This window comes from Oryza sativa, chromosome 8 (genome assembly GCF_034140825.1).
Source record: "Oryza sativa Japonica Group chromosome 8, ASM3414082v1".
Classification (NCBI taxonomy): Eukaryota; Viridiplantae; Streptophyta; class Magnoliopsida; order Poales; family Poaceae; genus Oryza; species Oryza sativa.
Window position 1 is genome coordinate 2,220,418 of NC_089042.1, and position 25,857 is coordinate 2,246,274.

The 25,857-nt window shown below is 48.0% G+C and overlaps 1 protein-coding gene and 1 long non-coding RNA gene across 2 annotated transcripts; both read right to left on the reverse strand.

The window, feature by feature from the left end:
• Window positions 1-1,880: 1,880 nt before the first annotated feature.
• Window positions 1,881-5,790, reverse strand: LOC4344635 ((E)-beta-caryophyllene synthase). Its single transcript, XM_015792727.3, has 7 exons — window positions 5,514-5,790; window positions 5,061-5,331; window positions 4,329-4,704; window positions 3,637-3,855; window positions 3,360-3,495; window positions 3,011-3,271; window positions 1,881-2,323 (listed from the first exon to the last, which is right to left on the reverse strand). The coding sequence occupies exons 1-7, from the start codon at window positions 5,682-5,684 to the stop codon at window positions 2,027-2,029; spliced, it is 1,731 nt and encodes a 576-aa protein (XP_015648213.1). The 5' UTR covers window positions 5,685-5,790; the 3' UTR covers window positions 1,881-2,026.
• An 18,131-nt stretch (window positions 5,791-23,921) lies between these two features.
• Window positions 23,922-25,330, reverse strand: LOC107282029 (uncharacterized). Its single transcript, XR_001548178.3, has 3 exons — window positions 25,137-25,330; window positions 24,490-24,689; window positions 23,922-24,403 (listed from the first exon to the last, which is right to left on the reverse strand). It is a non-coding gene; the product is annotated as an uncharacterized lncRNA (long non-coding RNA).
• Window positions 25,331-25,857: the final 527 nt, after the last annotated feature.

Below are 25,857 nucleotides of genomic sequence, written 5' to 3' on the forward strand. Positions count from 1 at the left end.
ACTTCATGGCAACTGTATCTGATTTCCTTTGTACTAGATGTCATGATGTGATCTTCAGCATCGTCAAGCTTGTCCATCCAGAGAGCAAACCACAATGGTCCCAAAAGTTGGCACAGTACAACCTCATCATCGGATGTATAAAGCAGAAGAGAGCAGCAGCTGGCAGTTGTTTACTGAAATGCATGAAGCGTGTGATCGGCATCCAGCCCAGCACTATGACTCATGTCGACATCTCTCATGAGCTGAAGAAGCTCGTCCTTGATAAGCTACTACAGGTTGGAAGCAGATTGCATCCAGATGATGTGTGGGGACATCAGCAAATTCACCGGCCAATGGGCAAAGTTGGAGCTCATGAGGAGCAAACTGCACATTGAAAGTTCATCAAGAGCTCGGCTGCAGGTGCTGATCAGCGATAGCATTCAGCGTGCCGGTTTCATGTCTGCTGTCCTTGCTTGGCATATTGCGACGGACATATCCTTCTTCCATGAAGATGAGCTAGGCTGCAGCTCTCCATCCAGAGGTCCAAGCAGAGAACTATCTAAATATGTCATGTACCTTTCTGCAAAGCATGGCATCCTATCTGGCAATGATGGGCACATGCGGCTTAGAAATGCTCAGGAATTCATCGTTGAATGTCTGGAAGACCGCCAGGAAGCTCTAGATCAAGATGCTGTTGTCAGAAGTGTAGCTGCAAAGATAGATAATCTAACTGAGGATTTCGAGCACCCAAGAATACTGACGGCAGTTGAGCCTGTGTTAATCCAAAGTGGCCAACTTGCCAAGGAGCTGCTTAAGATGAAAGAAGCAAATGATCGATGGGATATCATCATGAATGTTTGGATGGAGATGCTTTGCTACATGGCATTTCACTGCGGACCTGGTTTCCACATTAAGCAGGTAAGCAAGGGTGGAGAGTTCATCAGCCATGCATGTGAAGGTTGTGATATATAATCTAGGCTTTCCATATTCAACATATTCACCTGAAACCGAAGAACCCGCTGCAGGCCATTCTTGACAAGCTTCTCAATCGATGTTTGGCTGGGGCATATATTCCTTTCAGAAGCCAATATCAGTGCTACCGTTCTACTATTATGTTTGATCTCTCTCTCTCAATGTATATATGCTGAACAATATAATTCAGAGTGGGATGTGAAACTCTGAAGATATCTGCAGCAGGACGGAGAGCAAGGGTAGAATGGAGTGAACTGAAACAGGAGTTTGGTGGGGTTCAGACTTCAGAGGGGCACAACAAGATCTGTTTGACTGTTTTTTGCAAAGAGAACACTTCAAAACCATCAAAGATCAGTACTAGCCAGCAGTATCCTACACTACATATACTACCTCTGCTCCATAGGACCATAATAATAAGTTCATTTTTGGCTCAAAAAAAATCATTTTTAAAGTAACCTTTGTATTGTAGTTTGTGAAAGTAGAGAATAATTGTATTGGAAGTAGATAAAGTAAGAAATAATTACATGGGGATTTGATAAAGTAGAGATATTTTAATCTTTTAGGTTTTGTATCAGTATGTGTGGGATGGGTGAAAGATGAACTTATTTTGGAATGGAGGTAGTAATATACATGAGCTCATATTTGAAGATTTGACATTCGTTAATTTCAACCAACATGTAAGCTAAGTAGTAAGTACGTCTAGATTGCTGTGATCAGTGTAGATTCTCGGTTCATCTCACGTCTTGTTTGTGAGGAGTAACATATTCCTTTTTCCCCGAAAAATAAAATGTAGATTCTCGGTTGGGTTTGTCCATCGTTGCCCATGAGCACGATTGTCGAAACCATTAAACGGTGTTGATTTTTCATGAAAAAAATTTATATATAGAAGTTCTCCTACAAAACCAAATAAGTCCAAACGGAACTGGAAGTAACACAAAAGTAATACCACTGTATTCATATTTCAATGGAAAAAAAACATATTTTACAAGGCAAAAATATTCCCAAAGTTCAACATATACATATATAGAAGACCTAATAATTGAAATACAGTCACGCTTCATTAGAAGAAAACTAATTAAACAGAGAGGATGTAGATGGAGTGTATTGTATCCTTGAGCGAACTTGGATGAGTGTATGCATCTTGGTCGTCCTTGTAGACGAAATCCAGCACGCGTGTGGCGTTGACGACGGCCTCCAGCAGCGGCGGCGGCTGAGCCGCCGCCGGCCGGAGACACTCCCCGGCGATGTCCATCCATGACTCCTCCACGAGCTCCCTCAGCTTCGCGTAGGCTTCCTCCTTCGTGATGCCGCCGTGCTCCCTCATGCAGGCTTCCACCGTCGACGACGACGACGACGAAGACCCTTGCTCTCTCTTCAATAATAAGGAAATTAATTGGCCGATCCAAGTTAGCGAACAGATTAATTAAGAGAAATATTTAGCAACTAGTTAACTACTCCATTCGTCCTAAAATATAACAACTTAGAATCGGATGTGACATTTTCTATTTTTCAGATTCATATTACTAGAAAATGTCACATCCGAACATAAGTTCTTATATTTTGGGGACAAAATAAGTAATTAATTAGCAGATACTATATAGAGCTTGTTTTTTTTTATTGATTCAATCATGTCTCTTCGGCTTATAAGATGTAAAAAAGTTTCAAAAAAGAGAAATTTACGATCTTTAAGAAAGTACCTCGAGGTACCTAAATTTACATCAAAATTTCCGATACCTTAAATATTACTCCTTTCGTCCTAAAATATAACAACTTTTAGCTCTCAAGATTTGTCCCAAAATATAACAACTTCTCCATCAACATTCTCTTCCCAACCAATCACAACTCTCCACCATTCACTTTTCCCACCTACCTTCACTATTTAATCAATTACAACCCTCCACCATTCACTTCTACTTGCTTTCTTAATAACCGTGTCTAACTCTAAAAATGCTTATATTTTGGAACGGAGGGAGTAAGTATCTAGAGGTACCAATACATAAAAAATATGATACCTCCTGGTAAGATGGTAAAATTACCCAAAAAAAACACTCAAACATACCTCATGTGAAGCTATGTCATTGAGTAATCGGCCAACGATGCAGGAAGATGTGATGATCTTGGGGTAGGCCATGCCCCAGTTGATAGCATCATCGGTTGTGACATCGTTTCCCATGGCGACGAAGGCGTAGACAGGGACGTGCATGCAGCAGCTGCTTGGCACTGAAATCTTGAGGTGCTCCTCCACCGTAGCAGCTACCTGATCTGCACCTTCAGAGCGCCATTTCACCTCGTTGTAAAAGCATCTCGTAGCGTCGATTAACTGCAAGATTAACCAAGCAGTTAAAGTTGTGATCAATGAGATCAGCTGCCTGCCTGCCTGCAGGTAGTTGATGAGACTAGCTACTTACTAGGTTTTTGACATAGTCGACATGCTTGTTCCCTTGGAGTTTAAGATCAGTTTCTATGGATTTCATGGTGGTCAGTACTTTCTTGTAGAAGAACTTCATGTAGCCTGGAAGTTCTTCAGCGGCTTCCTCATCCCATCTATTATATTTTTATGGTTCAATCATTGATAAAAATTAAATTCAAGTTAAAGACAAGAATTTTGGCTCCATGCAGCTTCTTTGAAACAAATTAAGTTCGGAATGAATTTCATTATTAAAAGAAGAAACTTAATCAATTGACCTTTCAATTGCTTCTGTGAACAGCTTGCTTTCTTCCAAGGTGCTGTAGTTGTCGTAGATGTCATCGAAAATCGAGACAAAGATGAACAATTTAGTGAGCATGGTTCTCCCATATGAGTACTGAGGCTCGAAGAGAACTCCAAGCATCCAAAAGTGCATCTCCACCATCCTATCTCGCGCAAAGCTTAGATGATCCTGGAGTTGGAGCTCTTTCCACCACCTTCACCACACCGAAATAATAAATAAAAATTCACATTCTAGGTCCAGTTCTTGTATGTACATGCATTAAATTGGACATCTATATAGATATATAGGTGAATTTTGGTAACTCCCAATACCTTGGCAAGGACAGTAAAATTGAGCCTATGCATGTTTTGAATTTTAGGGTTGGTTCAGGTATTATAGCTAGCACGAAAAGATAATAAGGTATTCTCTTGTGGTGTAGATGAAGATGAAGATTAAGTGTTTTACGTAAAATAAGATGGTATTAATGTATAATTAATTGAGTTTTAATTATTATAAATTTTAAAAATAGATTTATCTGATATTTTAGAACAACTTCCATATAGAAAGTTTTCGCACGAAACATATTGTTTAGTAGTTTGAAAAGCATGTCACCAAGATGATAATTTTCATCCAATTCCTATAGCAGAAACGATAATTGGACCTAATCTAGTGATTTTTAGAACATACATGGTGAGGATATTGAGCTCCTCGCAATACAGAGATTGCAAAATCCCAAAGTCGAGCTTGGCGAACTCCAAAATGGTCTCATTTCGTGTGGGCAACTTGTCGTAAACTGAGATGTAGTGCCTTGCTTCAACTCTTCTTGGCCTCCTGAAAAGAGGGGTCCTAAGTGCACTGCACACCTCGTCCGCCATTGGCGACTGCAGATGTTTTACCACAGACTGCAAATAGTTCCTAGTGAAGACGATAGCATCGTCGAGTATCTCCTCCCCATGAATCCTGAGATGGGCAGCATTGTACAAGCTCAGCATGCTTCTTGTGCCGTTATTGTTATCATCGCGTGTGAAATTTCCTTCCTCGTCCCTGAACCTCTGGAACACATCTACAACGAACATATTTCATTGCATATATTCAATTACCTCCGTTTCAAATTATAAGTTATTGTGTACTTTGGTCAAAATCAAACTGTTCCAAATGTAATTGAGTTTGTAGGAAAAAGTAGTAACATTTTTAACCCAAGACAGATATAATATGAAAATGTATTCAATTTTAGATCTAATGAAACTAATTTGGTATTATAAATAGATATTACTATATTTGACTACAAACTTGGTCAAATAAAGAGCAATTTAAGTTTGACCAAACTCAAAACGACTTATAATCTTAGTTAACTAAGGGAGAGTATTAGTTCATGCTAAAAATATGGTATATCATCGTCAATTACACACACACACCCACCTGGAGAGGCATAGTATCCATGCTTCCTGAGCAGATAGAACCGGAGAGCTGTAGTGTGGAGGTCATAGTGATTGTCGGTATCGTCTTCTTCCTCATGAACCCGGCGCAACACATTTTCAATCTCCTTCTCGTAGTGGTAGTCAATGCAAAGACGTTCTAAGGTGTCGACGAGCTCAAGTTTTACGTGCAAATTGGGGCCAGAAGAACACTCAAGTATCATCCTTCTCACTTGTTCCTCGGAAACATGAGCTTTTCTCTTCATATTCAGAAGCTACATATACATATACATGCGAGGACGATTATGCTACGAAGTAATTAATTATTTGTTAGGCATATTTATATGTACTATACGTACTATATATCTCTAAATGAAGAATAATAGATAGATAGGAAAATTGCATATGGGTAGTAGTAAATTATATATAATTTACTGATTTAATTGTGCTGTTTTACCATTGATGGAGTGCAGGGTGAGAAGGTAAGAAAGTAATCGCCCCAGACATTAGGATGGTGATCAAAGTGGGGTTTACAGTGCAGCAGATCTCCTCCTTCTACTGGTGAGACTAGCATATCGGTGCAGGTAGGCACAGGTAGTAGTAGTACACTCGGAACAGAGGTTGCCATACTTCAACTCCCTCTTGCTCTGCAAGCTCTAGGATGAGTTGTTGCTGAGCTACAAACTAACTTGGTCTTTCCCTAACTTACTTGGCTGCTATATATAGAGATAGGAATCTTATAAACCGACGTGGCACCACAAATAAAGCTCCGTTCGGCTAGAGAAGCGTGCCACATATTCGTACAAAATTACATATCTACCATGGATTCGCTAAAATGCCATTACTCAATCTACGCTAGAATGTTATCCTCGACCAATTTACCTCTGACCTTCTTCTTTCTCCCTCCCACCCCTCATTTTCCATCATCGTTTAGTTCCCACACAAAAATTTTACACCATATTACATTGAACGTTTGAATACCTGTATGAAGTATTGAATATAAGCTTAAAAAATAATTAATTGCACAAATTGCGACTAATTTATGAGATAATTTGACAATATAGTGCTACGGTAAATATTTGCTAATGACGGATTAATTAGGCTTAATAAATTCATCTCACTGTTTATTGAGGGATTATGTAATTAGATACCGACGTGACACGCTAAAACTTTACATCCCTATACCTAACCACCCCCTTAATCCCTTAATCTTCATGTTTAGAAGATTCGAACGGGGGATCCAGTCTTCAACTTGGCACGCACACGTCTCAATCTGCCTCTCCATTAATAGCCAAACAAGCTGTGTGGCTTTTCTCTTGCAACTTGCAGCTGTGCTGATGTTGCTGCATTCTGGTGAACTAGGCTAAAAGGCATTTTGTGGTCAGGCCCTGTTTAGTTTTACGGTGAAAAGTTTTGGCGTGTCACATCGGATATACGGACACACATTTAAATATTAAATATAGTCTAATAACAAAATAAATTACATATTCCGTCTGTAAATTGCGAGACGAATTTATTAAGCCTAATTAATACTTTTATCAAATCATGGCGCAATTAGGCTTAAAAGATTCGTCTTACAATTTACACGCAATCTGTGTAATTAGTTTTTTTATTTATATTTAATACTAAATACATGTGTCCAAATATTCGATGTGACATGATGAAAAGTTTTTGCGTGAAAACTAAACAGGACCTCATCCACATTGCCATGGATACATATCATTCATGCCATGGCTAGCTACCTCTTGATAATAGTAGAATTGTCACGCCCCGAACTAGTCCCGACCGGAACTAGCCCGTGACGCTCCAATTTAACCTGTTAATCGATACCAGTCCCAGGAAATAGTGCTGGTATGACAGGGAGACAGAATATCACAGCAACAGAGGTCTCTTTATTATAGAGTAGAGGTACAGTCATGTTGGGCTGCGGACAGATCCCGAGCTCACAACTGCATTACAGAAGGGAAACGGAAGCCAGGACTTGGACCAAACAACACAGGCGCGACTTGGGAACTAGGCCGAAACCCTAAAACTCATCATAGCCGGCTTGCTCCTGGAAGAACTCCTCATCAGCAGGATCCGCTTCATCTTCTTCAGCAACTGGGGGGGGGGGATATTTATATAGAGCAAGGGTGAGTACGGGAGTACTCAGCAAGCCAGGGAAATAAGTGTTTAATGTAGGCTTCAAGGAAAGGCTGTTGTTTTCGTAATTGATTTTATTTGAACTCTTTTCTAAAAACAACTAAGTGAGTGCTTCTCAAACGACACGGATGAGACAGTGCGTCTCGTCCGGTCGGAGTATGTGCAATGTATCAGTCTTTAGAATTGAAACAAGATTGGCACCCGGCCAACAGCTTTTCAAACGGCCACCCGGGCCAACAACTTTACAATCGGCCACCCGGGCCTAGCTGATCCCGTCAGCTGCTGATTTTTCAAACATCGAACCCCTTTTCACAACAGCAATTTCACAAGCAGTAGTCAAACAAAACTACGCTAGGAATCACCTCACATCCGCCCATGACCGTGGGCACGGCTGCTCGAACAGTTTGTTAACCTCTGCAGAGGGGGTACACTTTACCCACACAACATTACTAACCCGGATCACCCAGCCCGTGGGGATCAGCCACGTCGGGAGACCTCCAAGCTTTCATGACAAGGCATTTCCAAAGCCAACACAGGTTTACCATATGCCGACGAGAGGGGTCCCAGACCAACAACAGGTTAGGTCCCAGACCATACTGTGCCAGGAAGCCCAGGGGTCCTCCCCGACACCACCCCGGCGAATCCACATGTCTCTCGGCATCAAGGCCCCCCTGATAAGCTAGTTACTCAGCCAGGGGTGTCCCATTCCACCCATGTGGTCATACTTGTCTTATGTTCGGATGAAATTCCAAGGAAACGGTCCTTAAGTGCGAGAGCGGGAAAACCGTACACCCGGTACGTTCCCCGGTCCGCGGTTTTGGAAATTCATTTAGTTCGCAAGCACTGACCCAGGTGTCGGGTTTTCCAAGTCTTTTGTAAAACCCAAGTTTTACCCAAGTTGTTACTCAGATTTTAAGTTTGAAGGCGACCGTCGGTACTCGCACAGAGTGCACGATTCCCGAGGCGCAACTGGGTGGTTACAAGGGAACATGGTATAACAATTAACAAAGGAAGGATCATATGCAACAAACTAGGTAGGTCCGCCAATTTGCCTTGCAGACGGGACAAACAGATTAAGTGCGATCCTATCAATGCATAATATTTTTCAAGCAACTTAATTAAATTTCAAATATAGGCTCAAGATGTTCAAAGGTGGCTTGCCTTGCTCGAGATCTGGAGCTTGATCCTCGAAATCCTCGCGCTGCGGGTCTTCGGGCTCCGAAACTACACGCGAAACGGGACAACTCAACAAACGGCGAAAAAATAAAGCCCTATTAATGTCCTCTAAGCATGCCATTAGATAGATCTCGAGATTTGAGGAATTTTGGAAGTTGAACGGAGTCAAACGGATTTACGGTTGGGAAGATATTGAATTTCTAAGATTATTGGATTTTTGGTCTAAAGGAAAAGGATTTAATTAAATCCTTTTGGAAAAGAAAAGAATTGAAAAGAAAAGAGGGAGGGATTATAGACTTTTCCTCGGGCGGCTAAGGCGCGGCCCAAGGGAAATGGGGTGGCTCGGCCGAGCTTAACGGGCCGGCCGGCCCAAGAAGGCCCCAGACGCGCGCGCGCGCGGAGGGAGGAGAGAGAGTCCGGTGGACCGGGCTCACCACGCGCGGTCCCGGGTGGGACCCGCTTGTCAGCGGCTCGGCTCACCGTGCGGAGGGAGTACGCGGCTTATGCGCGCGGGCGGGGGAGGGATGCGGTGCACGAGCGCGGCTCGCAGTGGACGCGGATGCGGCGGGCCCACGCGCAGCCTCACGGCTCACGGTGGAACGCGCGCACGGGGAGGGACTGACCGGGGTCGGCTCGACCCTGGTCTAGGCTGAGCTGGCGCCGACGTGGCGCCTACGTGGCGGCCACGTGGGCTGGCGGGAGTTAGACGACAACCCGGCCGCGAATGGACGGCGGGCGGCGGCGGCGAGCGGCGGAGCGAACCACGGCGATACGGGCAAAAGCGAGCACACCGGGCGGTTGTTCGTGATGAGGGGAGACGAGCCAACGGCTCGGATTCGCCGGAGGGAGCTTGACGGCGGCGAATCGCGGCGGCGACAACCGGCGGGGAGGGAAGAGGGAAACGGCGACGAGGCCACGAGGGGTCGATTCCCGGCGGTTAGAGCATCTACGCGGCTTCGGGAACTCGACGCTAGCGTCGGATTGGACGGAGCTACGCCGAGCGAGGCTGGCGACGTGCGGGTGCTACGGAGCTCGAGCGGCGACGGCAGCGAGCACACAGCGAGCGACGGCAACGGTCGGGGCGGCGCCGGCTAACTACGGGGAGGCTACTCGAGCTACTACCGAAATCTAAGGGGGGAAGATGAAGCGAGGAGGAAGAACGGAGGGAGGCACTACCGTGATGAGGAGGGGCGTTGTGACAAGAGGCCGACGGCGCGGGAGTAATCTCTCCGGCCTCGGGCCGGGGAAGAGGAAGAAGAGGGCGCGGCCGAAGTCCCCTTCCGCGTCCTCGAACGCACCGGCTCTCCCGGCGCTCGGCGAAGGACGGCGGAGGCGAGACTGAGCACGGGGGCGGCGGCAATGGCGCGGAGACGAATGGGAGAGGAAGGGAAAGGGGAGGCTGGGGTTTAAATGGGCGGCAATGTCGGTTTGGGAACCGACTTGCGCGGTCAAGGTCGCGAGCTGGCGCTCGGCGGTCGCGGCCAAAGCGGCGACAGGGAGGATGACGCCGGCGAGGAGGAAAAGGGGAAAAGGAGGGGGAGAAAGGGGGGCTTGCCCCTTTGCCGATTCGGGATAAAGGAGGAGGGGAGCGGGGGCGATGCGGCATAGAGAGGAGGGGCGCTGCCTCCGTCCCTTGGCGGCTTGCGCGCGGAGTGGCGGGGGCTGGGCGGTGACGACGGCGATGACGGCGGGCGGTTTGGAGCGGCGCGACGACACGGGCGACAGACGCTGACGACGGCGGCGACCAGGCGGTCGGCCACCACGGCACGTGCGCGCGGCTTGCAACGGGAGGCGCGGCGGATGGAGCGGCGCGGCTCGGCACGCGCGCTGGCTGCGGGGCCGAGCGGCTGCAGGCGCGGCAGGGCAGCGGGGCCGGGCGGCGCAGACGCGACGCGGGCGAGGACCACGCGGACGCGCGCGCGATCAACGCGCGGGGAGCGGCAGCGAGGGAGCGGAAAGGAGGGCTTGGCTCGGCGCGGGCGGCGCGGCTCACGCGCTTGCGCGCGCGGCGCGCGGGCGAGGCGGAGCGGAGCTGAGCGGGGGGAGAAGCGGAGCGCGCCGGGGAGGGGAGAGGGCGAGAGAAAGAGAGAGAGAGAGAGAGAGCGAGGGCGCCCGGGAGAGAGGGGGCCGGGGGAGAGATGGGCCGAGCGGGTTTCGGCCCATCGACCTCGGGGGAGGCAAAATAGACTTTTGCGGAGGAATTTGATTGGAAGGATTTGGATTCGGAATTGAACTCGACGATAGATCGGGGATTGAGATCTTGAGATGGCACGGACACTAGACAATAAGCAAAGAAGCAAATTTCGTAATTAGGGTTTTTAAGAGATAATTTTCCCGCTAGGCGCCACGACGGAATGGGCACTACAGACCAACCCCCCTAACAAGAATCTCGACCCTGAGATTCAGCACCTAAGGGAGCAGCTCCGGGAACTCGGCGCGGAGAAGATCTTCTCGCTCCCAGGTTGCCTCGTCTTCAAAATGATTGCTCCATTGGACTTTGTAGAACTTGATGGTCTTCCTTCGAGTCTGACGTTCTGCCTCTTCAAGAACCTTGATCGGTCTTTCCTTGTAGGTCAGATTCTTTTCCAGTTCGATATTACCCAGGGGGACTTGCTCTTCTGGAACTCGAAGACATTTCTTTAGCTGGGATACGTGGAACACGTTATGCACATCTGCGAGACCTTCAGGTAACTCAAGCTGATAAGCCACTTCGCCACGTCTGGCGGTTATGAGGTAGGGGCCGATGTAGCGGGGTGCTAACTAGCCGGACATCCCAAACCTTCTCACACCACGGAGGGGTGATACTCGCAGGTACACATGATCTCCTTTTTCGAACTCAAGGTCACGCCTTCGATTTTCAGCGTAACTTTTCTGACGGTTCTGCGCTGTCTTTAAACGTTTTCGGATTAGCTTAACTTATTCTTCTGCTGACTTGAGTATGTCAGGACCGAATACCAGTGCTTCGCCCACCTCATTCCAGCACAAGGGAGTGCGGCACTTTCTTCCGAACATTGCCTCATTCGGCGACATCTGAATACTAGCCTGGTAACTGTTGTTGTATGAGAACTCCGCGTACGGCAAACAACGATCCCAAGTGCCTTCGAAATCCAAGGCACACGCTCGTAGCATGTCTTCTAGGATTTGGTTTACCCTTTCGGTCTGACCATCGGTCTGCGGATGGTAGGCTGTACTAAATTTTAGATCAGTTCCGAGGGCTTCATGCAACTGCTTCCAGAACCTTGAGGTGAACTGAGTGCCTCGGTCCGACACAATTTTCTTGGGACAGCCAAATCTACACACGACATGGGTCATGTAGAGTTCTGCTAGTTTCTTTCCATCAAAGGTGGTTTTCACTGGCACGAAATGAGCTGATTTCGTGAGTCGATCCACGATTACCCAGATGGAGTCGTACCCGTTAGGGGTTCTTGGCAAACCGGTGATGAAATCCATTCCGATCTCTTCCCATTTCCACTCGGGAATCGGTAGGGGTTGCAGCAGACCAGCTGGCCTCTGATGCTCTGCCTTGACTCTTTGGCAAATGTCACACAAGGCTACGTATTCTGCGACATCTCGCTTCATTCCAGCCCACCAGAAGTATGCCTTGATATCTTGGTACATCTTCGTACTTCCTGGATGAATGGAGTAGGCGGACTCATGAGCTTCCTTTAGGATGAGATCTCTTAACTCCTTCTTGGCCGGTACACAGATGCGTGGACCGCACCAAACTGTGCCTTGATCGTCTATGGAGAAATTGGTGTCTTTCTTCTCCTGTATTCCTTTTTATTAATTCTTTTATCCCTTCGTTGTCTTTCTGAGCCTCCCGGATTTGCGACTCTAGGGTAGGCTGTACTGTCAAGCTGGCAGGGACACCTGACTGTACCACGGTCAGCCTTAACTTCTCCAATTCTCTGCACAGGTGATCATGGTCAGGCCGTATTTGAGCTACATTGCAATAGGCCTTGCGACTTAGCGCATCAGCGACCACGTTGGCTTTACCAGGATGATAATGGATTCCAAGATCGTAATCCTTGATTAGTTCCAACCATCTTCTCTGTCTCATGTTTAACTCGGTCTGTGTGAAGATATACTTAAGACTTTTGTGATCGGTGTATACTTCACATCTGTTCCCGATTAAATAGTGCCTCCAGATCTTAAGGGCATGCACCACGGCTGCCAACTCGAGATCATGGGTGGGATAATTGACTTCATGAGGCCTGAGCTGCCTGGATGCATAGGCCACAACCTTTCGTTCTTGCATTAGGACACATCCTAAGCCTTGTCTTGATGCATCACAGAAGATCTCGAAATCTTTTCGGATATCTGGCAAGGTGAGAACTGGGGCAGTGGTCAACCTTTTCTTCATTTCTTGAAAGCTGTCTTCACAGGATGCAGACCAGTGAAATTTATTTTCCTTCTTTAACAGCTCGGTCATAGGTCTGGCTAGCTTAGAGAATACTTCAATGAATCTTCGATAATATCCAGCTAAGCCTAGGAAGCTGCGAATCTCTGACACATTCTTGGGCGGGTTCCAAGCAAGTACAGCTTCAACCTTGCTGGGATCTACTTCGACACCGTGGGAGGAGATCACGTGTCCAAGAAATGCTACTCGATCTAACCAGAATTTGCATTTCGAGAATTTAGCGAATAGTTGATGATCTCTGAGCTTTTCCATTATCAGCCTTAGGTGTTCAGCGTGTTCTTCCTCATTCTTGGAGTATATCAGGATGTCATCGATGAACACCACGACAAACTGGTCCAGGTATTCCATAAAGATTTTGTTCATTAAGTTCATGAAGAATGCTGGAGCATTGGTGAGTCCGAAGGACATTACTGTGAACTCATATAGACCATAACGCGTTGAGAAAGCGGTCTTCGGGATATCTTCAGATCTGATTTTCAGTTGGTGGTAACCTGACCTCAAGTCAATTTTTGAGAAAACTCTTGCTCCTTTAAGTTGATCGAATAAATCGTCAATCCGTGGCAACGGGTACTTGTTCTTTATAGTTACTTCATTCAGGGCTCTATAGTCAATTACCATTCTCTCAGAGCCATCCTTTTTCTTAACCAGAAGCACTGGGGCTCCCCAAGGGGATGAGCTAGGTCGCACATAACCTTTACTCTCCAACTCTTCGATTTGTCTTTTAACTTCTGCTAACTCATTAGCTGCCATTCGGTAGGGCCTTTTTGCAATTGGAGCCGTGCCTGGTGCCAGTTCTATAGCGAACTCAATCTCTCGGTCTGGTGGCATACTCGTTAATTCTTCTGGGAATACGTCGGGATATTCACAGACTATGGGCACCGACTCCAAGGAGGTGACTTGTAAACAGGTTAGGATAGACCGACTTGCGGTAGGGGTGTTAGGGGTAAAGCGGACTTGCTTTCCTCCAGGTCCTTGCAAGGTGATGGACTTTTCGGCACAATCTATCTGTCCTTTGTGCTTAGCCAACCAATCCATACCTAGGATGATGTCCAAGCTTTGCGAGTCTAGGACTATCGGTTTGGCTAGGAAGTCAACTTCCTCAATTTTAAGGTTAACTTCCGGGCATATTTGAGTTGCCCTTATATTCCTTCCAGGGGAATGTACTATCATTGGTACACGTAAATTTTGGGTTTTCCAACCATTTCTTTTCACAAAAGCTTGTGATATGAAAGAATGGGAAGCTCCTGAATCAAACAGAACTATTGCGGGTACGGAGTTGACAGAGAACATACCCATCACAACGTCTGGAGCATCCTGAGCGGTTTCAGCTTGAATATGGTTCACACGTCCTCGACCAAAGTGGTTGGAAGCACGTGAACCTTGTCCACTTGCCTGAGAGCTGGGACGAGACTGAGCTGTCGCTGGAGTAGGAGTTCTGGCAGTGCTGCCATTAGCATGTACTGAGTTGGTGTTGGTAGGATTCTGAGGACACTGTCTGGCATAGTGACCCATCTGGTTGCACCGGAAGCACTGAACTGCTGACGGTCCCTGTGGTGACTTAAAAGAGGTAACACTGTTTGGCGCAGTATTGCCACTAGGGGCACGCTGCTGTGGCTGAGGTGCCGGATGGTTCATCTGAGGACGAGGGGCGTAGCCTGGCTGGCGGTTAGCCTGAGTTACCGACTGGTGATATTGCATGGGCTGACCGTAGCGAGGGCGAGGTGCGCCTCGGGAAGAATTTCCCTGATGGTTAGACTTGCGTTTCTTGTATTCTTCGATAGCCTCTTTTCTGGCATCCTCAAGTAGAAGTGCCTTGTTGATCATATGTTGAAAGGTGGGAAAGTCATGAGCAAGCAACTGGAGTCTCATTCCAACTGCGATCCCCTTCAAAAATTTCCTGATCTTCTTCTTGTCTGTGTCCACTTCCTCAGGGGCGTACCGAGCCAACTTGTTGAACATACTTAGGTACTCATTGACACTGCTGTTGCCTTGCTTAAGTCTGTTGAATTCTTCTTTCTTCATGTCAATAGTGCTTTCAGGCATATGAGCTGCACGGAAAGCCGTAGCAAACTCATCCCAAGCAATGTTAGTGGGTTCAGGGTGTGCATTGCAGTAATTCTCCCACCAATCTGCAGCGGGTCCTCTTAGCTGGTGAGAGGCGTAGAGCGTCTTCTCAACAGGAGTACACTGCACTAAGTTGAGTTTTCTATCCACATCTTTCAGCCAATCGTCAGCCTCGACGGGCTCGACGGTCTGAGAGAACTCTGGCGGACGAGACCTCAGAAAGTCTGTCAGCTTGGATCTATTGTTGCTCATGTGAGGGTGGCCATTTCCATGCGTATTATGCTGAAAACCGGCTATGGCTGCGGCTAATCCTTGCAAGATTTGTGTCTGAACTGCCATTAAGTGTTGCATGTTGTTTTCCACATGAGGTGGGGAAGGGAGGCGTTCTTCTCCAGAATTGTGACTGGCAGTGTGGTGAGAGCGGTGAGACTATTCCATCTTCGTATCACGGGAAGCTGTACGATGCGAGCGGTTGCTGTGGCGGGGTTGCTCAACTTCTGCGTTGCGGGAAACAGTACGGTGTGAACGGTTGCTGTGGTGAGACTGCTCATTAGCTGACTCATGATTTGCTTCTGGCTCGGCTCTACCATCTTCAAAACCAAAGCGGGCTGGTGCACGAGCTGCACGGCGGGGGCGGCTAGCCATCTAAACTCCCAGAAGAGGGCGGGGTAAGAGTTAGATAAGCACTTAGGAGGGCAAGTAGCAAAGTAAATAGCAACTCAGATAGCACACACTAGGCATAAACTGGATTTTTCAAATCATAAAAACACCTGATACAACGGGTGTGGACAAGTCACAGAGCTACGCCGAGCTTGACTGTGCGCACACCACCTAGGAGAACCAGACTACCAAACAACACCCACAACAAACACACGCACGCACTACCTCGCCACGACTCCAAAAGAGTTGGCGGCGGAACAAAAGGGCCTGACACCCGGACGGCTGCTGAAGACTGCCTCCTCTACTCCTCGTCGGCCTGGCTGCCTCCTGTAGTCGGCTCCTCAGTCGAAGAAACGTCGATCGGCTGGCGCGAAGGGACCGGCGGAACCTGTCGAGGGCCGGCAGCAGCACGGGCCGCTGGCGGTGGGGGAGCTGGGTAGTGGAAACGGAACACGGTGGAAGAACCAACAACACGCTTCCGCGCGGTGCGGATAAAGCGTGGGCCACGGCGGGAGGAAGCAACTGGGGTGTGTCCGGGGGTGTAGGAAGGGCTAACTGGGTGTGGGTAGGGGGAGTACACTGGTGAGTACGGCGCACGCGAGCTGGGGGAGCGCGGACCACTGGGAGTGCGGGCAGAGCCACGGGAGCTGTGGGAGGACAGGTGGCTGGCGTGACAGAGGCGGCCTGAGTCCCAGGAGATAGTGTCAACTGAGGTGACACCCTCCTCGGCCAGACGGGCCTCCAAAGCGGCGTAGCGGCGGGCAAGGGAGCGGTAAGCCTCAAGGAGTAGGTCGTGCTGAGTGGCCTGAGCCTCCGAAAGCTCAACCATGCGAGTCAGCACTGGCTGAGACTCGCTGTACGGACAAGGGTACCTGGCGTCTGAGTGGCCAGAAGGAAGGCGTGGAAGCTGCCGGAAGGCGGAGCCTCCGAGACGGTGGCTGTAGTCGTGGGCCAGGCGACGAAGCGCAGTCCAGGAGAGGTCCTGGTACGCGATCTGGAGAGTGGGCCTGGCCACGGTGAAGTGGTGTGGGCGAAGGCCGGCTCCGTGTATACCTCCACGGGGGTAAAGGTACACAGAGAGCTCACAGTGAGGGGGAACACGGTCCACGGAGTACCCCGTGTACTCGGGACACGAGAAACCGAGGAAACGGGCGAGGTCACGAAGCTGAGCGACGTGGTGACCCTCACCAAAACCGTGGGAACTGAAGCTGGAGTTCACTGCCATCTACAATTTTGAAAGAGGGAGAAGGATCAGTAACCATTTTAGAAACAAACTATTGAAAATAAGGAAACCAAAAGAAGCCTTAGCTTTTCGCAAGCAGTTTTGAACTTAGTATCCTTAGGGTCGTCCTAAACGTCGGGTTTCGCCCTAGGGCCAAGCCTGTGCTCTGATACCATCTCTTGTCACGCCCCGAACTAGTCCCGACCGGAACTAGCCCGTGACGCTCCAATTTAACCTGTTAATCGATACCAGTCCCAGGAAATAGTGCTGGTATGACAGGGAGACAGAATATCACAGCAACAGAGGTCTCTTTATTATAGAGTAGAGGTACAGTCATGTTGGGCTGCGGACAGATCCCGAGCTCACAACTGCATTACAGAAGGGAAACGGAAGCCAGGACTTGGACCAAACAACACAGGCGCGACTTGGGAACTAGGCCGAAACCCTAAAACTCATCATAGCCGGCTTGCTCCTGGAAGAACTCCTCATCAGCAGGATCCGCTTCATCTTCTTCAGCAACTGGGGGGGGGGGATATTTATATAGAGCAAGGGTGAGTACGGGAGTACTCAGCAAGCCAGGGAAATAAGTGTTTAATGTAGGCTTCAAGGAAAGGCTGTTGTTTTCGTAATTGATTTTATTTGAACTCTTTTCTAAAAACAACTAAGTGAGTGCTTCTCAAACGACACGGATGAGACAGTGCGTCTCGTCCGGTCGGAGTATGTGCAATGTATCAGTCTTTAGAATTGAAACAAGATTGGCACCCGGCCAACAGCTTTTCAAACGGCCACCCGGGCCAACAACTTTACAATCGGCCACCCGGGCCTAGCTGATCCCGTCAGCTGCTGATTTTTCAAACATCGAACCCCTTTTCACAACAGCAATTTCACAAGCAGTAGTCAAACAAAACTACGCTAGGAATCACCTCACATCCGCCCATGACCGTGGGCACGGCTGCTCGAACAGTTTGTTAACCTCTGCAGAGGGGGTACACTTTACCCACACAACATTACTAACCCGGATCACCCAGCCCGTGGGGATCAGCCACGTCGGGAGACCTCCAAGCTTTCATGACAAGGCATTTCCAAAGCCAACACAGGTTTACCATATGCCGACGAGAGGGGTCCCAGACCAACAACAGGTTAGGTCCCAGACCATACTGTGCCAGGAAGCCCAGGGGTCCTCCCCGACACCACCCCGGCGAATCCACATGTCTCTCGGCATCAAGGCTCCCCTGATAAGCTAGTTACTCAGCCAGGGGTGTCCCATTCCACCCATGTGGTCGTACTTGTCTTATGTTCGGATGAAATTCCAAGGAAACGGTCCTTAAGTGCGAGAGCGGGAAAACCGTACACCCGGTACGTTCCCCGGTCCGCGGTTTTGGAAATTCATTTAGTTCGCAAGCACCGACCCAGGTGTCGGGTTTTCCAAGTCTTTTGTAAAACCCAAGTTTTACCCAAGTTGTTACTCAGATTTTAAGTTTGAAGGCGACCGTCGGTACTCGCACAGAGTGCACGATTCCCGAGGCGCAACTGGGTGGTTACAAGGGAACATGGTATAACAATTAACAAAGGAAGGATCATATGCAACAAACTAGGTAGGTCCGCCAATCTGCCTTGCAGACGGGACAAACAGATTAAGTGCGATCCTATCAATGCATAATATTTTTCAAGCAACTTAATTAAATTTCAAATATAGGCTCAAGATGTTCAAAGGTGGCTTGCCTTGCTCGAGATCTGGAGCTTGATCCTCGAAATCCTCGCGCTGCGGGTCTTCGGGCTCCGAAACTACACGCGAAATGGGACAACTCAACAAACGGCGAAAAAATAAAGCCCTATTAATGACCTCTAAGCATGCCATTAGATAGATCTCGAGATTTGAGGAATTTTGGAAGTTGAACGGAGTCAAACGGATTTACGGTTGGGAAGATATTGAATTTCTAAGATTATTGGATTTTTGGTCTAAAGGAAAAGGATTTAATTAAATCCTTTTGGAAAAGAAAAGAATTGAAAAGAAAAGAGGGAAGGATTATAGACTTTTCCTCGGGCGGCTAAGGCGCGGCTTAAGGGAAATGGGGTGGCTCGGCCGAGCTTAACGGGCCGGCCGGCCCAAGAAGGCCCAAGACGCGCGTGCGCGCGGAGGGAGGAGAGAGAGTCCGGTGGACCGGGCTCACCACGCGCGGTCCCGGGTGGGACCCGCTTATCAGCGGCTCGGCTCACCGTGCGGAGGGAGTACGCGGCTTATGCGCGCGGGCGGGGGAGGGACGCGGTGCACGCGCGCGGCTCGCGGTGGACGCGGATGCGGCGGGCCCACGCGCAGCCTCACGGCTCGCGGTGGAACGCGCGCACGGGGAGGGACTGACCGGGGTCGGCTCGACCCTGGTCTAGGCTGAGCTGGCGCCGACGTGGCGCCTACGTGGCGGCCACGTGGGCTGGCGGGAGTTAGACGACGACCCGGCCGCGAATGGATGGCGGGCGGCGGCGGCGAGCGGCGGAGCGAACCACGGCGATACGGGCAAAAGCGAGCACACCGGGCGGTTGTTCGTGATGAGGGGAGACGAGCCAACGGCTCGGATTCGCCGGAGGGAGCTTGACGGCGGCGAATCGCGGTGGCGACAACCGGCGGGGAGGGAAGAAGGAAACGGCGACGAGGCCACGAGGGGTCGATTCCCGGCGGTGAGAGCATCTACGCGGCTTCGGGAACTCGACGCTAGCGTCGGATTGGACGGAGCTACGCCGAGCGAGGCTGGTGACGTGCGGGTGCTACGGAGCTCGAGCGGCGACGGCAGCGAGCACACAGCGAGCGACGGCAACGGTCGGGGCAGCGCCGGCTAACTACGGGGAGGCTACTCGAGCTACTACCGAAATCTAAGGGGGGAAGATGGAGCGAGGAGGAAGAACGGAGGGAGGCACTACCGTGATGAGGAGGGGCGCTGTGACGAGAGGTCGACGGCGCGGGAGTAATCTCTCCGGCCTCGGGCCGGGGAAGAGGAAGAAGAGGGCGCGGCCGAAGTCCCCTTCCGCGTCCTCGAACGCACCGGCTCTCCCGGCGCTCGGCGAAGGACGGCGGAGGCGAGACTGAACACGGGGGCGGCGGCAATGGCGCGGAGACGAATGGGAGAGGAAGGGAAAGGGGAGGCTGGGGTTTAAATGGGCGGCAATGTCGGTTTGGGACCCGACTTGCGCGGTCAAGGTCGCGAGCTGGCGCTCGGCGGTCGCGGCCAAAGCGGCGACAGGGAGGATAACGCCGGCGAGGAGGAAAAGGGGAAAAGGAGGGGGAGAAAGGGGGGCTTGCCCCTTTGCCGATTCGGGATAAAGGAGGAGGGGAGCGGGGGCGACGCGGCAGAGAGAGGAGGGGCGCTGCCTCCGTCCCTTGGCGGCTTGCGCGCGGAGTGGCGGGGGCCGGGCGGTGACGACGGCGATGACGGCGGGCGGTTTGGAGCGGCGCGACGACACGGGCGACAGACGCGGCAGACGCTGACGACGGCGGCGACCAGGCGGTCGGCCACCACGGCACGCGCGTGCGGCTTGCAACGGGAGGCGTGGCGGATGGAGCGGCGCGGCTCGGCACGCGCGCTGGCTGCGGGGCCGAGCGGCTGCAGGCGCGGCAGGGCAGCGGGGCCGGGCGGCGCAGACGCGACGCGGGCGAGGACCACGCGGACGCGCGCGCGATCAACGCGCGGGGAGCGGCAGCGAGGGAGCGGAAAGGAGGGCTTGGCTCGGTGCGGGCGGCGCGGCTCACGCGCTCGCGCGAGCGGCGCGCGGGCGAGGCGGAGCGGAGCTGAGTGGGGGGAGAAGCGGAGCGCGCCGGGGAGGGGAGAGGGCGAGAGAGAGAGAGAGAGAGAGAGCGAGGGCGCCCGGGAGAGAGGGGGCCGGGGGAGAGATGGGCCGAGCGGGTTTCGGCCCATCGACCTCGGGGGAGGCAAAATAGACTTTTGCGGAGGAATTTGATGGGAAGGATTTGGATTCGGAATTGAACTCGACGATAGATCGGGGATTGAGATCTTGAGATGGCACAGACACTAGACAATAAGCAAAGAAGCAAATTTCGCAATTAGGGTTTTTAAGAGATAATTTTCCCGCTAGGCGCCACCACGGAACGGGCGCTACAAGAATTCATTGACGAGAAAATCCGGTCGGCCGGTCGGTCATACTTGATGTGTACCTAGACTTTGATGTGTTTTTCACGTTTTTGTTGCAATTAGGAAGTGTCGTGCTCGGCAGCGGCGTAGCCAGAAATTTTTTTGTTGCAATTAGGAAGTATCGTACTCGGCAGTGGCGTAGCCACAAATTTTTTCTTGGTATAGGAACTTCATCATCAACTGTAGGAACTTGTGGTGGTGGTTCTCCAGGTTCAGGAGCTTCATTACCAATGACCTCATCCGAAGATAAGCAACATGCGGTCCTGTTCGTTTCTTCTACAGAGGTTGGTACAATAGTTAGGAAGTAAAATGGACTTTTTATTAGGGAAAGAGGGACTTGACTTGAACCCTCAAAATTTATAAAGTTGACGGATTTTGAGCATTTTGAAAATCAATTTTGATAAAAGTGGCACGTTTTTCAAATTGCTAAACGGTTCGTTTCGTGTAAAAACTTTCTATATGAAAGTTGTTCTAAAATATCAGATTAATCTATTTTTCAACTTTGTAACAATTAAAACTCAATTAATCACATGTTATTACCACCTCGCTTTGTGTGAAACACTTAATCTTTATTTTTCATCTTCATCTTTATGAGATTCAAACACCACCGCAATCTTCTTTGCTTTGCTTCATGGTTCCGAAATAGCGACGCAATATCTCCGCTCCTCTTCATGTTTTACCAATCCTAAAAACAACGGTCCACATTCACTTATCAGTAATAATTTATAAATTGCATATTAAGTTATTTACAGATTCACTAATCTCTAATCACAAATCGATTTAGGCACTAGGAAACTATTCTGTTGATCTGTTCACTCTTCGTTACCTGGGCTGAAGGGTGGAGCGCCGGATCGGTGGAGGCATGGAGCAGCTGAGAAGGAGTCCGGATGGGAACGGAGATGGGCAGACAGGAGAAGGCGGGCGGCAGCGTTGCGCCGCTGTGGGCCTGCGGCAGCGGCAAGCCGCCAAGCCGGCAACCGGCCGAGCGGCCGGCGTCCGGCGAGGCGGTTGTTGACGGTTGTTAAATACCAATTTTACACTATCAAATACCTGCATAAATATGAAAGTATAAAACATCCAGAATAGTGGTAGGGTTTATTTCTAATAATTTTTATGAGTGTTGATGTATATTTGGATGTATATGACAAAACTACCAAAGTTGAGAAGAAATAAACATAAAGGGGAGGAAAAATTATATTCATAACCAAGCCTATGGAATATTGGACCCATAAACCCAACAAAATACCTGTAATTGGGCCCAATCACCGTGCCACTGGATTAAGAGCCCAATCAAAAAATTAGGCAATTACCTTTAGTCAAGACCGAGTCAAATAATGAATTAACGTCGTAATTATAGATGATTCGGTTGGCAAGTTTATTCAGGATTCAGTTGGCACATGGTATTATATCGACCCTTTGGCCGATTGGCCCCCATGATCTAACCTTTTTATTTTTTTTCTTGTTAGTTGTAGAATCAAATTAATTGTCACGCCCTAAACCGGATTGATAGGATCTGCACCAGAGCTAAGAAAATCATTGAGGCCTTCGTGTGTACGACAAATTTTGTGTCAACACTGCCACGAGCAAGAAGACAACGGGGGCACGCGAACAGCTGTTAGCGGCCATAGCTTGCGATGGCCATGGGCGAGTTTTTCCTACATTGATGGGAGGAAGAAGAAGCCTAAGGACAAAATGGTCTTAAGATGGCATTCCAGCGAATACACCCTAGTTGAGAGTGGCATTTGATCAAATCCAATTTAAGTGATGGTATTCTAGCAAAGCCAATTTCTATGGATGGCATATATGCAAATTTCTCATCAAAATAACAAAAGGTTAAACGTAGATATAAAGAGCAGCCCACGTATCACAACAGGCCCATCTAGGCCCAAAATGGCCGGCCCATGATAACGCTACAATACTACAGTATTCTACAGTATTACGGGGTGCTGAGCTCAGCTGGTCAGGAAAGAAAAACAAACAAAAGTAGTAGACGAGTAACTAGACGGACGCACATCTGTTGCAAAATAAGGCTTTATTTAGGCTGTGTTCAGTTCTCTTCAAACTTCTAAAAATTCTGTTACATTAAATGTTTAGACACATCAAATGTTTAGATATATATATGAAACATTAAATATGGACGAAAAAAAACTAATTGTATAATTTGCATGTAAATTGCGAGACGATCTTTTGAGTCTAATTGCGTCATGATTTGATCATGTGGTGCTGCGGTAAATATTTGCTAATGACGGATTAATTAGGCTTAATAAATTCGTCTCGTGGTTTCCAGGCGAGTTATGAAATTAATTTTTTCATTCGTGTTCGAAAATCCCTTCCACCATTCGGTCAAACGGCCGATGTGACACCCTAAAGATTTTCTTTTCGCGAACTAAACAACGCCTAAGAGTGTTAAGAAGTTCTTGTGGTGTCGTATATAGCTCGCAACATAGCTACAGATGGATCAATACAGGTAATTCAGCAAGATCAAGTTGTGGAATTTTAAACTTTGTACACAATCTACAAAGGCATCTTTGTACTGATTAACCATATACTACTGATTTAGCTAATTAATGGAAGTGTAAGACTGGTTTGGTAGTATTATTGGTGCCATCTTCAGAAAGAGTAATACAGTGACAGACGCAGGAATTTCTCCAGCCAAATCAAAGTCTCATGGGGTTGTTTCGATCAATAGAATTCTATTCTGAAATGAAATTATTAGGATTTGGTTCGAGTGATAGTGATTGCTTCTTCCTAAAATTCCGAGCCGAATTATATATACGTTCTAGACAGAGGGAAAAAGTCTCTTATTTTTATTTTTCGTGTGTTTTTCAAACTATTAAATGGTAATGCCTTTTTTAAAAAAATTCTATAGAAAAGTTGTTTAAAAATCATATCATCCATTTTTCAAGTTTAAAATAGTTAATACTCAATTAATCGCACGTTAATAGCTTGTCTCGTTTTACGTATCTCCTCGATTTTCTCGTTTTCTGTTTTTTCAAACACTCTGCATCCACATGAATATCATTTCAGAACAACACATCCACATGACGAATCAAATCATATATTCTTGTGAACACGTAAAAGAATTGCACGTCAATATATTAGCAGGAAAAGAGTTTTTGTTACACAAAGTAATCAGCTAGACTGGCTTATGCCTAAAGGGGGGACTTGAAGCTAGGAACTACTACGACGGTTAAAAACGCAACTCCAAACAGCGGGAGGGGGGCAGAGCCACGCTACACTCCCAAGAAATCCCCAAAACAAGTAACACTAGCTAAAGACCACAGCTGGCCCTCCGAGCGGAAGGACTCTAGAACCACTGCGACCGAAGCGAGCGCAGAGTCGAAAACCCTGAAGTTTCGTTCCTTCTACAGCTGCCAGGAGACTAGGAATACCAAGGAGTCGAAGCCGCTGCGAAGGTGCTCAGGTAAACATACCCTGGAGAATGACCACCAATCCTGGAGCCAGCTGCCACGAGGGGGAGAGAGGGCAGCCCAGCCAGGAGGGGATAACACACGGAGCCAGACCTGAAATCAAATCATATAGCAGTAGAACATGAAGCAACTGACTTATTATTGACTATTCCCATGCATAATTAAGCATGATGATACACCTTTTAGTACTATATACGGTTAACAAAACAGCCCCTGCTTTTTTAGATGCCACGGCAAATCAAGCAGTTGCAGCCGTGAAAATCACTGCACCAATAGTCTCGGACTTTCCCCTTCTTTATAAGACCTTCACCCCAGCAACTAAATTTGCAGAACCTTTTGGTGCAGAACACTACCCAGCCAATGTCAATAATACAATCCTCTGTGAAAAAAAAGAGATTAACTACCACTTGTTATAATGCTTATCATCAATCAGACTATCACCATTCAGAACTTGCATGGAGAAGGAATCTGATCTATAATTTCACTGTTGAATATGCACAAAGCACTAGTTATAAACAGAGTAAATCACAACAAACATTGCAAGACACAACATACTCCCTCTCTCTAAAAAAGATTTGACTTCTGGCTATTTACTTGCCTCTATGCTTAGCCAGAAATCAAGTCTTTTTTTTTTAGATAGAGGCTACATGACAAGAAAAGGTATACCAATAACGTCAAAAAATAGTCGAGAAAGAACTCACCTGTCTAGGGGCAAATGTAGAATCCAAATTACCAGGTATCATACACAAGTACCTCTTAATCACACATATGCTACTTTATTTATGTGATAACATGATCAAATGCTAATGAATTTTTCAGAACTTACCCTGTGTGGTGTGCACCACTTGAGCTCTGTGTGGATCCACCCTTGCACCTGCAAATGTTGGATTCAGAAGTAGAACAAGAACCAAGATGAAGCGAAGATCTAGAGATGTTGCTTCCATCTTTGAGAAAGGGAATGTGGTTCCCTGGTACTTCTCTCCCCCTATATATAAGAAGAACAAAGGGCAGACCTGATACAACTGTTTTCCATTTCACTAATTCTCGCTGCACTTATTATTTGGCTAAAAAACAAAATAAATTAAATGCTTCCAGGACATAAGCAATAACTCAAGAAGATGTCACCATTTGACTACCAGCCCATCTCTATGGTAGATGACACCCTTCAATAGCTCCTCGAGATTTACATGTACCTATATATCAGTAAGGCCATTCCTTGCAGACTGGAGGCTTCATTAGTATGTTTTCAAGTGACATATAAACAAGATATTTAAGAAATTTAATTGATGGTTAAAATAACTCACACAATGTATTGTTTCATTTTTGCTATTTCATAGGCAACACATGCATAGACGAGTCATATTGGAAATAATGTATATATGGTTTAATCTAGATGAAACTCATTTCATTTCTATCTCCATTAATTCCTTACCACATCATAAAAATGTTGACATAACACCATATTTAATGAAGAGTGAAATATATGGTCAGTCCCTAAATTTGTATGGTGGTATCACTTAGGTCCGTGAACTTGAAAATTGCACGTT